We start from the raw sequence: 16,679 nt of genomic DNA, 5'->3' as shown, positions 1-16,679 counted from the left end.
GGAACAGTCGTGATGGGGAATGGGATTGTATCACATGGTGATGGGAATAATACTAAATCTTCTTTTGGAATCAGTTTGAGGGAGTTTCTAAAATCAAGTTATGCTAAACGAGAGAAACGCCACAGCCTTTGTCTATTTAGGCAGCTGGTGGAGCTGGTTGACTCAGTCCATTCACAAGGATTATTTTTGCTGGACTTGAGACCATCCCGTCTCACCTTGGCCCCATCGAAGAAACTTAGATATATTGGTACTTTGGGAAAGAACAGTTTAGACTCAGATATTGACGAAGACTTGAATAGGAATAGGCCCGTGGTTCAGGAATCATCTATTGTAGGAAGGGATCTGAAGAAAAGAAAAATGGACTTGCGTGTGCATTCTCCAGGGAATCAACTTCAGGCCACTTCAACTGGGAGACCTTTCAAAAGGAAAAGCCCTGTAATTGATTTAAATGTGGTGGATGCACGTAATCCAGACAGTTGTGAACTTCAACAGCAAAACTATATCAAAAATTTAGGCGTGGCTTCAATGACGAGAAAACAATCTACGTCCACTTGGCTAGAAGAGCAATGGTATACTTGTCCAGAGGAGATAAATGGAGAAGATATCGGAGAAAAATCAAATATATATGCCCTTGGTGTTCTTCTGTTTGAGGTAAGGACATATACCGGTTCTAAATTAGTGCTAAAAACTCTCGTTTACTTGTTTGACCCGTTTACGTGGAGACCCTTACTGACATCTCTAGCTTGAACATGGTTGTTTTAGTTGCTATGCCATTGTGAGTCCAGTGAGATGCATGCTGCAATGATGGCAGATTTGCGTCAACGGATTCTCCCTCCAACGTTTCTCTCAAGATACCCGAAGGAAGCTGGATTTTGTCTTTGGCTTCTACATCCTGAACCCTCCTCCCGACCAACAGCTAGGTATTTCGCTGAGTGCTACTCTGAAATTAATCATGTAAAGAATATTTACTATAAGTGGTACATAGGCGAATCTGTGGATCTTAGACAAGATTTTCTTTTTTAGCTTAAATAGTCGTCTATAAGATTCCTTGCCCGATACCTTCATTTCTATTCATTGTTTTCCCTCATAGTTGTGAAGACGTGATGTCATGCCACTGTGTGAATTATCTTGTTGTTTCTTTTTGTGTTCTCAGTCTTTTCTTTTAATGTGACAGAGAAATACTGAAGTCTGAGTTGATAAGCGAGGATGATTCAGTTATATCGACTGCTGCTGATGAGGAGATATCTGAGCTCTTACTTCATTTTCTATCTTCACTGGAAGAGCAGAAGCAGAAAAAAGCATCTAAGCTTTTGAAAGACATCCAGACTTTGGAGGATGATATTAAGGAGGCCGAGCGAAGATATTCTTCAAATGCATCTCTGGTGAGATCTCATGGAGCTATTGAAAGAAGAGTGCAAACATCTCCTTTAGACGTGCGCTGTACAACTACTTCTGGCGCCTTATTTGTTCCAACTCCTAATACAGAGAGGCTGATGAGTAATATCCGTCAACTTGAAGATGCATATTTCTTCATGAGGTCACAAATGAAGTTATCGGATTCTGCCGCCAGTGCCCGTTCTGACAAAAGCCTTTTAAAAGACAGGGACAGGTGGTCTGAAAACCAAAATGAGAATCATAATACGAGAACCAAAGGAAAATCTTCAGATCAACTGGAAGTTTTTTTCGAGGGGTTGTGCAAATTTGCTCGGTATAGCAAGTTTGAAACCTGTGGGACAATAAGAAGTGGAGACCTTTTAAACTCTGCCAGTGTGGTCTGTTCATTGAGTTTTGATCCTGATGAGGAACACATAGCAGCAGCTGGGATATCAAAGAAAATCAAGATTTTTGACTTCAATGCATTTATGAATGAATCTGCCGGTCTTCATTATCCACTAGTAGAAATGGTCAACAAATCCAAATTAAGCTGTGTTTGCTGGAATAGTTACATCAAAAATTACTTGGCCTCGACTGACTACGATGGTGTAGTTCAGGTGTGTACGGAATAGTATCTCCTATCTATGTCATGTTTGGAATCTATCTTAATTATCATCCTTTGTTGCACTGTAGAATCTATAGGACCAGGCCCCTGAGATCTTTCTACCTCTAAGGGATGTGTGCATGTCAATCTTGTGATAAAATAGAGATTTAGAGCCGTCTTAGTGACCGTGAAACTGCATTGATCATGTTTTTTACTTGACATTTTCTTACTATATGGTGCTTGGTGAGTGCAGATATGGGATGCGGGGACCGGACAAGGATTTTCGCAGTACACAGAACACCAGAAGAGAGCCTGGTCAGTTGATTTTTCTCCATCTGACCCGACAAAATTTGTCAGTGGAAGTGATGACTGTTCGGTAAAGCTTTGGAGTGTCAATGAGGTACGGCTCTTCCCGTTGTCTCATAATATTGCTAGAATTTTGTTTATGTCAAGCTTCTCGACCTGTATTTTTTTAAACCAAATCAGTATAGGTCCAGAAAGTATGATTCTCTATTTAGACTTAGGACTATCCAAACGTAGTGGAACTTATATTTTTCTCTGGTGGCTATACAGAAACGGTCGTTAGGCACGATCTGGAGTCCAGCAAATGTATGTTGCGTGCAATTCTCTGCTTATTCCAATCACTTATTGGCATTTGGGTCAGCTGATTACAAGGTGTATTGCTATGATCTTCGGTATGTGAAAACTCCCTTGTGCACATTGGCTGGGCATGAGAAAGCTGTTAGCTATGTCAAATTTATGGATTCAGAGACCATTGTCTCTGCTTCCACTGATAACTCTCTCAAGCTTTGGAATCTTAACAAGACAAATTCCTCTGGTTTATCTCCTGGTGCTTGTTCATTGACGTATAAAGGACATACAAATCAGAAGGTAAGTCCCAAAAGAAAAATAAAATTCTATCTAATCTTGTCATCCAATATCATCAGTTAGTTCTGATGTCTAATCTTTTACCTGAATACAGAATTTTGTCGGATTATCAGTCTTGGATGGATACATAGCATGTGGTTCCGAGACCAATGAGGTATTTATTAAAAAGATCACCACACAAAGTTTCAGCCTTTATAAGATTCTCATGGGTATAGGTCAATTCCACGTAGTTTGCCTCGATGATAGTAATTATAACTGATAAATATCCTTATTTACTTGGATTTTGCTTCGCAGGTATATAGTTACTATAGGTCCTTACCGATGCCAATGACTTCATACAAGTTTGGATCGGTGGATCCGATTTCTGGAAACGAATACTTTGATGACAACGGGCAGTTTGTGTCAAGCGTATGTTGGAGGAAGAAATCGAATATGCTTGTAGCTGCAAATTCTACTGGAAACATGAAGCTGCTTAAACTGGTTTGACACTGGGCACTGGACTCTTTGAGTAAGTACGTTCTATGGACTAATCTCAAAAGCTGATCTATGAGTCTGAATCGAGGACAACAATTTGACTTGAAGAAGCAAAGTTTGTCCTGGAAACTATGATGATAGATGACCATGACAAGTTGGAAACGTAGGGAAAAAAAGGGTTACGAATCTTGGAGAGATTGAATCAAGAAAGTTGTCTGTGTCTGTGATAATATTTGATTCTTCTTCGTGTAATTCTATATATGATATAAATTGAGATAAAGTTCTCAGATTCTTTGGAAGTGATCCAGATTTGGTCTTGCACAAGGTCGGCATCAATGTGTAATGAGGAGAGGGTATATAACTGTACAAGTGAGCTTGATTATGTAATTGTTGTTAAAGATTCACTCTTAGAGGTAAATAGAGAGAAAAGAAGTCTCTGATTATTATTTACCAGTTGAAAATATTTTTCACTGATGGCTACTTCTCGTCTGCATTTTTCACAATTTCTTTTCTAACAAGCATCCAAGGTTTATGGTTTTAGTTTATGTTTAGTTCTTATGAAAATTAAATATATAAAGAATTTCGATTGGTCGTCAAAAAAAAAAAAAGAATTTCGATTGATTTTCAATAGTTTTAGTAAAGCTCTACTTTTGTATCGCTGTACCATTAGCGGCCCAAAAACGCACCTAAATGGGCCGTTGATTAAAAAAGATGGCGCAAGGAAGCAATTCATAAACTAAGAATCGTGGCGCACGTTAGCAGCGCTTACCCGTGCAGCTCGACGCAGCACTACTTGAGCCTTGAACATATTATCCGAAATCAGGATCAGAAATCTTTTGTTTTTTTTTTAAGGTTGTCAATGGGGATCTACTAGTTTCGTTCGCACCTTTGTAGGTGCGGTTTGGATTTTATAAGGAAATACACTAATACTAATAATAGAACAAAGTTGTAGAGAATATGATGAATCGAGAGTAGAAAAGGGAACAAAAGAGAAATAATGGAAAATGAGGTCTTGCATTTCCTACTAAACTAACATGGCTTTATATAGTAGATTACAAGGTTACAGCAAGTAAACGACACAAGATATAAAATAGTAATACAATTTGGAAAAATTCATTCATTCCACTAATTAACCAACTGGGATATTTTTTTTCCCTAAAGTTAATGACACACACTACCAAGTGTGAGTTTTGTCTTCTTTTGTTGCAGTAGTTTCTATTCAAAAGATTCGCAACAAGGCCAGCCGACACTTTTGTATAACATTTCCTGAGTTTAGATTATACAAACCGTAAGGCACTTCATGAACTTGTAAAAGTATTTTCAATGTAGAAAGCTGAGAGAAACGCGTTTACGTGTGATTTCATCCCCATGTGCATACGATGTTGTTAAGTGTGATCAAGTCCCTAGAATAACAAGTGTACTAGAATGTGGCGTTGATGAGGGGCACATGGGTTAATTGGGTGGGGTTGGATGGCTTTCGTCATTGATCCCATGAGTTTTATATTTCATTCAAAACAGAGTATAAAACTATCACTACGAAGTCATAAAACTGGTTAGCAAAATATAAATTACAGAGAAAAATAATCAGATAAAAAGTAGTAAAAAAAATTCAAAAATCACTCTCTCCTGTTGGGTTTAAAAATAAACAATGTTAAACAAAATCAAAACGTTATCTCTTGCAAGTCATCTTTCACATCTGCCAGGTAATCGTCTTTTGAATATTCCCCCTTGTAAGTTGTAACAAGTCTGGGCAAACACTTTTTTCTTTTCTGGATTCCAAACTACATTAAATAATCAGTGACTTGGCAAAATATCAATTTTCTGGATATTTGTTCATGGCACCAACAGTTCTATAGTCTCTGTTGTGTCAAATAACATTTTCTGATAATATGTTATCATCTTGTAAAATACGAAAGATAATTGGTTATCAATATATTGCTAATAGAATTTTCAATACTTGACAAAACATTGACAATGGAATTGGAACCAAAAGAGGCCAGTTGGATTCTCAGGGCACATGGTTGCTTCAACAAGCCCATTACTCCATCCTTTTCATTGTCCCTCTATTTTCAGGCTCTTTGTACTAATCTCTAATTTCTTTCTTTAACCAAAGAATATTATACCAAGCTTTAAAATTGTTCTTAAATAATTAATTTAGGACGTACGAAAATTTTGCCAAGTAAAGCTTGATGTAAGTATCGGTTATTTTATAAAATTATAACTACTAATTAAATTCACTTGGTTCATCTCTCTCTGATCTTTTGATATATATTGTTCTAGGATTACGAATATATTCCATATAATTAATATACAATTGGAAAATTTATTGAAGATGTAAGAGAGCAAGAGTCATTTAGCTATTTGCATCACATGTGTATATCTTCCCTTCTGGATTTACATAAATTCTAAACCATTAATTGAATTATTGCAAGATATCCAACTTTTGTTTGTTTAATTACTCCTGTAAAATATACATTATTTCCAAATTTAGAACATTTTACGAGATGTTAAAAACAAAAGAACATTTTACGATTTCCAAATTTTAAAAAGGTAACCCTGCATTATTTCCAATTCCAACTGCAACTTGCATGTTCCAGTAATGTTATTATAAAATTCTGAAACATAAAATGATTGATATAACCGATCCAACGGCTAATTCCTCTCACTAGTTTGTGAAATAGCCACCTAATAAAGATTACACCAATGATTAAATAACAATTATAAATACAACATATTATTCATGCTGTCGTATATTCAACAACCGATGTACTCCAAAATATTAAATAAGTCAGCATAGTTAGAGCCTAGAGGTGAAACTAGAAATAACTTATATCGTGGTCATAACAATTAATTTTGAACACAAAATTACTGGATCAAACACTAGTTTTTTGTCGAGATTAAACAGTAATTTTTAACCAAACATTTTACAGAATTCAATCAAAATTATACTTAAGTGATATAAATAGTAATCATAATCATATGTTTCTATTATTTGATTGATAATAAAATTACCAAACAAACTCACTAAACCACGTCATTGAACTATTACCGTAAATGTGTCAAAAACATTAAAGCGTATAAACACTCTACGTAACACCAAAACAACAAAGTTTAGGTTATACACCATCAAAAAAAAAAAAAATATATATATATATATATATATTGTTTTTCTTCTGAAACCACATGTCAGATTGTCAGATACGAAAATAATTTTTCAGAAATCTAAATCTTGCCGGATTAACCGATAATCACGCTGATTAACACCTACTAGCCGTTAAACAATTAACAAAAGAAATTCACATTGCGTAATTATATAAAATAATTGAATATCGTAAAATAGGAAAAAAAAAAAAAGGATGAGAGAATAGTAACGAATAAGTCCAGTTTGGCTGCCAGTCTGTCAGCCCCACCATTACATCCCAAAAGTTTTGTTTTTCTTCTTATTTAACAAAATCGTAGCAAATTTTTTTTTTTTTTTTTGGTAAGAAAGAGATAATCACATCACATGGCCTTTCTGTAACGTTACTAAACTAGCCGCCAATTTCAATTAAAGAATTTTTGTTTTTTTTTATCACGAAATTTTTGTTGTTTTAGAGATATAAAGCTTTTTTTTTAAAAAAAAAATCCTGTTTTCTTTAAAATTATAAAATTCAATTTCATTTCAATCACTTGGCAGTGATATTTTTCTTTAACAGCTAATTTATTAATTTATAATATGATAGGACAATACAAATAGTTCATTAACCAAGTTGGGGGAATATCTAAAAGAAGAAAAGGATTCAGTCCTTAAGTAAGCTGTAAGCCCTTGACAGTAATATATGTGATGTTTTTTTTTCCTTTGAAATGTAAATTAGTGAAATATGTTTCCATTTAACTAAAAATCAACTTTATCTAGAAACATATCAATGTCAATTTTGACAAGAAAACTGGAAAAAGAACAATCGAGGAAGGAAGAAGGGTCAATAAAGAAAAATAAAATAAAGAGAATTCCAGGAAAATCATGCTTCTTGAATTATTTAGCTGACTGGTAAATAGATTTGACCGGGTGAATTACCGGTTATAACCGGTAACCTTTAACCGGCCTTCAACTATAAGAGCACCTTAACAAGTCGTCTCCTCACTTCTTCATCCTCATAGGGTTTTCTCTCTCCTCCGTCTCTCGTCATCGTCTCTGCAGATACTCTCGCCGGAATTTTTACCTGCAGAGCCCACGATTTTCCCGAGGATCTTCTATTTCGTCCACAGAGAGATGGCGTCTAGGATTTCCGTTGCCGGTTTCGCGTTATTCACTTTTGTTTTCGCCGTCATTTCGTCTCTCGCCAGCGCTCAATCCCTAGCTCCTGCTCCTGCTCCCACCAGCGATGGTAAGTATCATCTTCTATCCTCCGCGATATTCACATTCCCTTTTTCTTTCTATCTCTCCATACAGATCTGAATCCTGAGTTTTCTCCACATTTCACGTGAAATCTGGAAAACAATGGATCTCAAATGTATCTCAAAATCATATATCATCGATCGATGTAACCGTAACCTGTGGTTAATTGACAGTCGAATATGGTTTTGGTTTCGCAGGGACATCGATAGATCAAGGGATAGCGTATTTGCTAATGGTGGTGGCGCTAGTCCTCACTTACCTAATTCATCCTCTTGATGCTTCTTCTTCTTACAGCTTCTTCTGATATTTCTCTTCAGCAAATTTTTATTCATTTCCCAAGTTCTAGTTTCAATTTGCCTTTTATTTTTGTGGATAAATTCTCAGTCTGGCTATTAATTTGCTCATGATTTGTGCCTTGTCTCGATTGTGATTTCGATTTCTGGAGAATGATCACTATTCTATTTGTTTTCCATCACTCTTATTGTTCCTTAATTAATTTATTCATATATAATTCATGAGATGTTTGTTTATAAGCTTGAATGAAATGAAATACCATAAATTTTTAACAATTATTATGAACTCTGGAATGGGAAAAATTCCGGTCATTGTTCAAATTTGGCCTCCCACAGAAATCTGACAATCTCAAAATCAAAATATGAAATCTAGAAATTTAAAATTTCAAAAACAAAATATGAAATATAGAAATTTCTTGCCGTTATAATCGATTCTTTTGAATAATTCATGTTGAAAATTATTATTTACATTACCATTGTCAATTGTTACAAAAAAACTATGAATATTACACTTCTATCTAACTGGGTAATAAAAATAAATCTCAAATGAAAATATAGAGAAATAATATATATAAACAAATAAATAAGATACAATTGCACATGATAAATAGCAGAAATCCTATGAAATCACGGGATTATTTATGCCAACTCACATGTTACTTTAATACATACCCTTGACCATGGAGTTATTATATTCCTCCGATAAGAATCTCGTGTTGAAAAATAAATAATACTACTATTCAACTTAAAAGAAAATGGGAAAAGCTGAAATTTCTAATGTCACTGTTCTTGAAAGGTGCTTCTTATTGAGTTAGCTGCGGAAGAGTTCTTTAGCTTTGGCATCAAAACGTAACTTTTGTAGTAACAAAAAGTGTTACTGTTTGTGAAGGTGGTGTAGTCCGTACTTGACCACTTCGTAAAAGGAAACCACAATGGCTACAGATGGTCCTGCCCGTCCCACTCGAGCCGCTGCTCCACTAAACATCCCTCTCATTCCTCCGTCCCTAAACCAAACATGGATCTTACGTTTCGAACTTTCTTATTACAAAAAGGAAGTTGTCTAAATGGATCTCTTTTTGCTAGTTCATACCTCCAAATCTCTGCCAATGTTTCTCTTGTGGTCATTCTCATGGCTCTATCTGCATTCTTCTGCAAAAACCAAACAAAAAGTTTAAAATGCTATCTGGTTTAAGAACCCGGACTTACTTAATGCAGCTATCTAAAACCTGGTGATGAACTCTAATCTGTAGAGCAATACAAGGGAAATATGGAAGAAGAAGTTAGTTAGGTATTCTTACCTCTATTTGACGCCGAGTCTTTGCAACATCTAGTGGGCAAGTAGCTGCAGCAGCAACCGCACCAGCAACAAAACCAGCAGTAAAGTTTGCACCTATTATACTACCTGCCCTTGGTTTTTCACCCATGAACGAGAGAATGCTTCTCCGGGTCTGAAGTCATAATGAAACAGTCGTGAGGACCAGCACAACAATAGCAAGACACAATGGTGGAAGAATTGTAGATGTTTTTTTTTCAGAGATAGATTGCTCACGGGCTCAAGTATCGACCAGCAGATTGCAGAGAATGGAACATCCCGAGCAAGTTGAGCACCAAGACCAGTCCATAACATCCTGTAATTTTGTCCATTATTTGAGCCCTTGACTGGATTGACGGCATCAACTAATGTCTTCCAAACGCCAGGCAATTTCACATCTCTATGAGTTCCCTTAAATGCCTGTTAGTGAAATAAAAGAATCAGTGTGTCCATTGGTTCTTTGTCGATCTCTCTTCACAGATAAATTTTCAGCTGGATTGGACTATTATAGAGTGGCTAGATACTCGACTGATTTATAGTTTAACACCTAATGAAATAAGGTAGGCTTTCATTAAAGTAACTGGGCAATAACGAGTGCTCAAACCCTTGGGATTACCTGCATCCGTGTCCTTGCCAGCTCAACAGGATAACAAGAGATACAAGCTAAGGAGCGTGCTATTGTCCCGGCAACTAGTGGGACATAAGGTGTCAAAGATGGAGACTTCTCTGCCGTGAAATCCTCAAGTACATTGCGGAAATAATCATAACAAGGCATGTAGATCCCAACCTAGCAGCATATTCAAAGAAGACGTCCCAATGATCAATAGGTTGCAGAAGCAAACGGATTTTACTAAAGAGAACCGTAAGATGAAACATTCTTTGAAAAAAGGACTCACGGTTGGAACGGCCAAGGCTAAACTAGCGTTTGTACCTCTCCAAAGCCTAGAAAACCCTTCCTGCATAAAGTTGTTCCTGTGAAACTCTACCAATGAGTAAATAGTGAACTAGAAACAATCCTCAGCTGAGGTATTTACTAGATCATGTTACAATTTTTTAAGATAAATTGCATTACACCAACACTAAACCAGAAGTCAGCAAGATGATAAATTATGAATTTCAAAGAACAATAAGCATGACAATCTGCAACCTTTTTTTTTACCATCTTAGTTTCGATATCCACGATGACCAGACAAGGCAAATGTTCTAACCTGGCGGATAATTTTGTAAAACACATCAAGTGTTCCCTTGTACTGATTATCTGAGCATACAGATGCAGAGCCAGTAATTCGACACATCCCTGGAGGATTACCTCTCAATTCCGGTACCACCTACAATAAACAGATGAAATCTAAGCTAAAGAAGATGGATTCAGCAATCAAAAATCCGTTTCAAAGCTAAGAGGGCTTTCTAAGAAAATCAGCTCAGCTATCAAACATACCGTGGAATTCGATTCGAAACAACCTAGACGACATGAGCCTTGATACGGAACTCCTGCAGCCTGCGCTTGTAATCTCGTCTGCTTATTAACAAAACCACAAAAAACAAAGCTCAATCGGGTTTTCGCAATCCGAAAAAAACAGACCAAAGTGGAGAATTGTTGTTTCTTTCTCGAACCTTAACAACGTCGAGAGGATTAACTATGACCGCCGATATAAAAGCGGCGCCGCCGGCTGACAAAGCCCTTTCTCCGAATCTCAGATTCTCATTCGGCATCGGTTTCGATTTTGAATCCGATCTTGCTTCTGCCACCATCAGGAAAACAAATTCTCGAGCAGATTCAATTCAATTTCAATCCCTGAGCAATCAGATTCTGCAGCTACGCCAGGATTTTTCACGTCGACGTTAATATGATTGCGGATGGCTCGTATTCTAGGGCTTTCCAAAATTTGCATGGGGAATCTAAAAAAGGAAAGAAAATTATTCTGAACATGATTCGCTGCGGCGACGTTGCCGTAAATCAACCAGACAATGAAACAAATACACGCCGCCGTTTTGACCGCACTGCTTGCCGTTTTGGACTGAGTTTTGTTCACATTATGGGCCTCGAATGGGCCTCACCTTCTTATCCTCGGTGATTTAGCCCGGTAAAATAGTATGAGTTTATTGATGTAAACTCGGTGCCGTTTTGTCAGATTTAGACCAAATTCATTTTACAGTATATATTAAAGTTTTTGGAAAACAGTCTATTCATCAACAAGAGGAGGGTCTATATGTTTGTGAAGGCAAGAATGAGAACCAAGCTGGCGAAATCAATAGTGCTAAGTGTTACCTTTCTATTGACCCAATATCCTCTATGAGCATTTCATCACCAACCAGGTACTATTACCACCTAACACTGTTATTGTTACTGTTATTAACAAGAAAAACACACACACATTATGGGATTTGGGATATTTAAGACAAAATCATTCATCATTGACTTAGTTCTTCTCTTCTAACAAGAACGACATGGCTAGCTTAGCTCTACGTTTTTTTATGAATAATAATATTAATTGTGATATATTTGATGTATCCAACACGATTGGCTCATATTCGTCCAAAAAAAGTTGGCTCAACTTGTTCCAGAATTTGTGTGTCATACTGAACCCGGTTTGGAATAAGTTCAACGTGTACACAAGATTTTAAATGCCGGTCAGATCCGGAAAGATGTACTCAAAAACTCACAACTCTGTCCATATTCAATATATGCATTTGACTTGTTTTGAATTTCACAGTCGAAACAAGAGAGAAAAAAATAGCCTAACCATAATCTACACCTCTCTAGTCGGTTTTTGTTTTCCTGTGTACTAATTCATAATTATCTCATCTCTCTATATAGAAAGGTTTTTTTTTGTCAGTTATATTTGCAACAACTTTCATGCGTTTTATGGTGTTAGTTGAGGAGAGGAAAATCTTATCGAACTCGTTCCAGATTTGTAATTTTGAATGGTACATGATTTAAGTGATCAAGGCTGTGAAAAAAACAATACTTTTGCTTTTACTCTTTGTTCTTTACCTTGTTGCCTAAATTGACAACACAATGCCAAAGCACAGAAGACAAACCTTTATCTCTACCAATTGATAATTCATAACTATAAATTTACCAGCTTTGCATTTACAAGATAACCGGTGTTAAACCGATTTATATCTAAATTAACACAGAAAGTGTAAAGCGTTTCGAGATGGTTTCACTTAAAGATCTTATGGGACCCATAATAATCTCATTGGTACAGAGATTTTGTAGGCAACTTGTCTCACCTCTCAATTTGATTTGGGCCAACCTCTGTCTGAAAAAGACATTACCTTTTGCAACGTGGTTCGCTACATGGGCTTAGACCCACTTTTTTTTTTAATTTTCATCTATGTGAGATATTACAAACTAAAGTCTTTTGAATTTTACTGCGGAAAAACGATTGGTCGATATTGTTTTAAAATTTTTTTTGGTGTGTTCGACGTCATTTTAAAAATTTGTTTGTAGAGCATCTCCTGCCACACGCATTAAATGATCCAAAATACTTTGCACGAAGTTTTTTTTTTTTTAACAACCAAAGGGTTGTTTATGTTTTATTTTATTTTTGCTATAACATTTGTATGTCTTAATCAAGTAGATCTTAGAAAATGAATATTTTGTTTTGTTTTATAAATCTTCATTGTGATTCCATATGGGTTAGTCATCAATCTTTGTCACACTCGTGATTATGGATTGCGTATTATACGCACATCCAAAGTTATCTGTTTTATAGTATGATTTTCAAACAAACATACAGTACTTTAGTGTTTTTTAATTTCTAATCTTTCCGCATTACGCATTGGATTGATAGATTTCAAATAACATAAACAAAAGCGAAAATTTACCAGATTATACAGAAATGCACTATACTCAAAAGAAAAAATGGTTGGCTTTCAACCACAACAGTAAACAATTGAGTATTTTATAGTTAAGTTAAAATAAATGAATAAATAAAAATAGGTGAATGGAACATTGCTTCTGGCTTAAAAAGAGGGTTTGCGCAGACTAGTCGCACTTCGGGAAGCCAAAATGGTCTGGTCCAATTTTTAAAACACGAAAGAGACAAATCTACTCAATTGGTCAAATTAAACCTCGAACGGACCAATACTGTTGTTATTGCTGTTTTTGGTGAATGGTCCTTTTTTTATTTCTAAAACATCACAGACCCCTTTCTCTATTTGCAGTTTATTCACATAAGTGTTTATTTGTTTTTGTTTTTTGCAAGTATACTCTTACTGCTTGTCGATTTGATTTACATTCTGTTCACAACTAGAAAAATAATAATGTTGAAGAAAGAAACATAGTTAGTAGAAATGCAAGAAAAGTCTACAATCAAATTTAAAACATTTCCAAAAGTAGACAGAGAGTGACAGGTTGAAACCATGTGAGTAAAATAAATGGCAATTCCACAAGACATTTCTGTAATATGAGTAATAATATTAGGAAACGTCGTAATCGAAAAGATTGATAAATTAGAAAAAAAAAAATATAGTGGGGGAGTAAGGTCAACGACAAGATAATGAGAAGTCTTCATCTTCATTGGAAGACTCTTTCCTTTAAATTTTCATTTGCCAAAACTGAGTTCTGTGGTTTTTTGACAGAAAGACATCTAAGTTCATGTCCCAATACATTGTCTTTCTCTTCTCGTAACTGTTTCATTGCTTCTTTTTTTGTTTGTTTTTTTTTTATTGTTGCTAGCCCACCGTTGAATATATATCAAACTCAATACATAATCAATCTGGTTTGTTTTGGTTCGTAAGTAATTAATGAAATAATAAAACGACTAATCCCTTTGAAAATCTAATTTTGCATTTATTTAGCGATACTTTTATTCTGTTTTGCAGATTTTTATTTTTTATCACTACTTTGCATTGCTAAGCAACCAACTGTTTAAGGTGTAGAATTGAGAAGATAAATTGTTGGTACTTTAGGTGCTAGATACTTCACAGTCACTCCCATGTACAAGAAACTGACCCATTTAATAAGTAACTAAGAAGACATTGCTTTTCTCCTTTTAAATTGATGTATACCAAACTTTGTATTGTATAGCTTTGCTGTTTGTATCGAATCAGCTAACCATTTGCTTAGACATCGACCAAATTTTGGATACAAGAAGAAGAAAAAGAGTGTAGTAATAAATTGTCTTTGAAATTGAGAAGGTTGTTAAAGTGGAGACAATTTGTAGGGTTGCATATGATTCTATGAGTTGGTTCTTCACATTAATGGGCATTGTTGCTCTGACACTTAGTGCCAAAAAAAAAACAAAGAAAGAAAAAGGAAAAAACATAAAAAAACAACAAGATGGACGTTTACACTTTAAATCAGATGTTTAAGATGATTTGGTTTGAATTCATACCATAGTTAGGAGGTAAGATATTTTCGGATTTCTTGGTTTAAAATAATTTAGTTTATAGATATTTTGTTTGTTAGGATATGATATTAATTTGATGTTTTTATGCATGTATAAGAAAATGTGACATGTCACACAAACCCCACTTGTGAGATTCATGCGAAGGAACAAAAGACAAAGATTTACATTTTAATAATATACGGTCAATATACTGCTTCCTTGCATAGTGACAGACTCGGAGATAAATGAAAACAACAAAGAAACCTCCCAAAATCCCCAATTTAAAAACCTCTAAAAAAACTCTCACTCTCACATCTTAAAATCTAATACTATATTTACTCGCAATAATAAATTAAAATTCCCAATATGAAAATAAGAATCCGTTACGCTTCTTCTTCAGCAGATCGGAGCCGTCCACGTTCGTCGAACGGGGAGAGAAAAAACGGACGGCCCAGATACATCCCCGTCGTTATCATCAAAACACTCATCACTCGAAAAAAACAAACCCGAAAAAAGAAAATTCCGGAGAAGGAACTTACTCTCAATCCAACAAATGATCTTGGAAAAACTCATCGACATCCCATGAACAAGAGCTTAAATCTCCGATCACGCTTAGCGGAAAGCTCTCCGACAAAGTCGGATCCTTACTAGTGATTGTGTTGTTGGTCTGTAACGACTGGATTTCGTCTAGAAACAAAGGGTCAGGGGCAATTTCGGAATCCCAGAAACAGTCTCCGGCGCGAAACAGATCAGGCAAGAAAAACGGATCAGATAACGAAGAACTCGCCGGAGTTTCTTCGTCGACGGCCTTTGACTCGAGTTTGACGGGCTCTATTATGTACTCTGTTTCTTCGTTGCTATTAAACCGGAGAACAGAAGTCGGAGAACAGAGGTTGGTTAGAGATTCTCTCGCCGAATCGCAACCGGAGACAGTTTCAAGGTCGATTACCGGCGTTTCCGGGAGATTAGAAGGAGGAGTGAGAAAATTCGTCTGCGCGTTATGACCTTTGAGTTGAATCGCGGCTCTGTCGTAACCCATGGCAGCTTCCTCCGCCGTCGCAAACGTGCCGAGCCAGATTCGAGTACGAGTCTTAGGATCACGAATCTCCGCCGCGTATTTCCCCCATGGTCGCTGCCTCACTCCTCTATACTTCACTGGCTTCACCGATCCATCACCACCGTTCTCCGCCGCCTTGTTCGTCGCTTTTCTCGCCGGTTTTTCGCGTTTCGCAGCTCCGTCCTCATCGCAGAACCTAATCTCTTCCACGTAACGCTTCACCCTAGTCGTCGTCGCCGGAGCCATCGTTTTGTCGTTTTCTTCGTCGCTGGAGGAATCGGTGGCACATGGGTCAGTCACTGTGATTTTGACAACTTTGGGGAAACCGGTTAAGGGTTTTTCCGTTATGGAGGTGATTTTCCGGTGAACCGTGTACTTTACCTTTGTCTCTCGGCTTTTCATTTCTCTTTGTTACGGGAGAAGAATACGAACGAAAGGGGGAGAGACTGTAAATTTTTTGGATTTAACAGTTATGCAATAAGAGAGAAAATGCGAGTCAAAAAGGCTACGAAACGTTTCTTAGTAACATCTTCTTAAATATAGTCACGCCCCATTTATTGCTTTTTCCAATTTAAAAAAATATTATTCCCTTTTTTGTTTTGCTTTTTATTACTTTCCTTCTTCATTTTCGAAATTTGTTATTACTACGGAATTTCCGAGATTTGATTATTTTATTCAAATTTTATTGGACTATATATCATAATGGTGTTTTCTCTTTAAAAAAATTAAGTAGCAATTTAGAGGGAAATTAGTGGCCCTTCAAACGATTAGCCGCTTCTCTAATTAGAGAGCTAAAATTCTGACACGTAGCATAGTTCGGTATAAGAGCTCCGGTTCTGGTCTTAAGTGCTTCATAGCTTGTTCTACAAGCAACTCTGGCATACCCACGCGCAATTAATGTTCACGCGCCAGTGAGTAGAAATGGGCCTTCTGTCACGTGAGACTGGTCACAGTGCTGTCACT

At 36.3% G+C, this 16,679-nt stretch overlaps 4 protein-coding genes across 5 annotated transcripts in view; 2 read left to right on the top strand and 2 right to left on the bottom strand.

The window, feature by feature from the left end:
- LOC18015438 (protein SUPPRESSOR OF PHYA-105 1) overlaps positions 1-3,801 on the top strand; it is a 5,259-nt gene extending 1,458 nt beyond the window's left edge. Inside the window, 7 exon segments of the mRNA XM_006397757.2 lie at positions 2-651; positions 763-920; positions 1,175-1,991; positions 2,232-2,378; positions 2,552-2,869; positions 2,961-3,020; positions 3,161-3,801. Of these exon segments, the coding sequence (XP_006397820.2) occupies positions 2-651; positions 763-920; positions 1,175-1,991; positions 2,232-2,378; positions 2,552-2,869; positions 2,961-3,020; positions 3,161-3,352 (2,342 nt within the window). The 3' untranslated portion in view covers positions 3,353-3,801.
- A 3,664-nt stretch (positions 3,802-7,465) lies between these two features.
- LOC18015437 (arabinogalactan peptide 16) lies at positions 7,466-8,274 on the top strand. Its single transcript, XM_006397756.2, has 2 exons — positions 7,466-7,704; positions 7,913-8,274. Exons 1-2 carry the CDS (start codon positions 7,590-7,592, stop codon positions 8,017-8,019), a joined length of 222 nt encoding a protein of 73 aa, XP_006397819.2. The 5' UTR covers positions 7,466-7,589; the 3' UTR covers positions 8,020-8,274.
- Positions 8,275-8,610: 336 nt separating this feature from the next.
- LOC18015436 (mitochondrial carrier protein MTM1) lies at positions 8,611-11,254 on the bottom strand. Of its 2 annotated transcripts, none has more exons than XM_024155005.1 (9): positions 10,935-11,254; positions 10,759-10,836; positions 10,529-10,648; positions 10,217-10,292; positions 9,937-10,107; positions 9,558-9,740; positions 9,307-9,456; positions 9,099-9,157; positions 8,611-9,012 (listed from the first exon to the last, which is right to left on the bottom strand). In XM_024155005.1, exons 3-9 carry the CDS (start codon positions 10,552-10,554, stop codon positions 8,883-8,885), a joined length of 795 nt encoding a protein of 264 aa, XP_024010773.1. In that variant the 5' UTR covers positions 10,555-10,648; positions 10,759-10,836; positions 10,935-11,254; the 3' UTR covers positions 8,611-8,882. The 2 variants fall into 2 exon arrangements, with proteins under 2 accessions (XP_024010773.1, XP_006397818.1); XM_006397755.2 differs by having other exon boundaries at positions 10,217-10,276.
- A 3,593-nt stretch (positions 11,255-14,847) lies between these two features.
- On the bottom strand, positions 14,848-16,260 carry LOC18015435 (ethylene-responsive transcription factor CRF5). The gene has a single exon (XM_006397754.2). The coding sequence runs from the start codon at positions 16,116-16,118 to the stop codon at positions 15,201-15,203; it is 918 nt and encodes a 305-aa protein (XP_006397817.1). The 5' UTR covers positions 16,119-16,260; the 3' UTR covers positions 14,848-15,200.
- Between the last annotated feature and the right edge of the window lie 419 nt (positions 16,261-16,679).

The sequence above is a fragment of the Eutrema salsugineum genome, unplaced genomic scaffold, assembly GCF_000478725.1.
Source record: "Eutrema salsugineum unplaced genomic scaffold, Eutsalg1_0 scaffold_22, whole genome shotgun sequence".
NCBI lineage: Eukaryota > Viridiplantae > Streptophyta > Magnoliopsida > Brassicales > Brassicaceae > Eutrema > Eutrema salsugineum.
This window is presented reverse-complemented; position numbering and strand designations above follow the sequence as displayed.

What these genes read in the sequence shown, in the direction of transcription:
- LOC18015437 (XM_006397756.2), top strand. Translation starts at nt 7,590, where the DNA reads ATGGCGTCTAGGATTTCCGTTGCCGGTTTCGCGTTATTCACTTTTGTT. An exon ending in TCCTGCTCCCACCAGCGATG is followed by an intron (nt 7,705 to 7,912) that starts GTAAGTATCATC and finishes TTGGTTTCGCAG; the next exon opens with GGACATCGATAGATCAAGGG.
- LOC18015436 (XM_006397755.2), bottom strand. Translation starts at nt 11,072, where the DNA reads ATGGTGGCAGAAGCAAGATCGGATTCAAAATCGAAACCGATGCCGAAT. An exon ending in GCTGGTCGATACTTGAGCCC is followed by an intron (nt 9,457 to 9,557) that starts GTGAGCAATCTA and finishes TTATGACTTCAG; the next exon opens with ACCCGGAGAAGCATTCTCTC. An exon ending in AGACTCGGCGTCAAATAGAG is followed by an intron (nt 9,158 to 9,306) that starts GTAAGAATACCT and finishes TGGTTTTTGCAG; the next exon opens with AAGAATGCAGATAGAGCCAT.
- LOC18015435 (XM_006397754.2), bottom strand. Translation starts at nt 16,118, where the DNA reads ATGAAAAGCCGAGAGACAAAGGTAAAGTACACGGTTCACCGGAAAATC.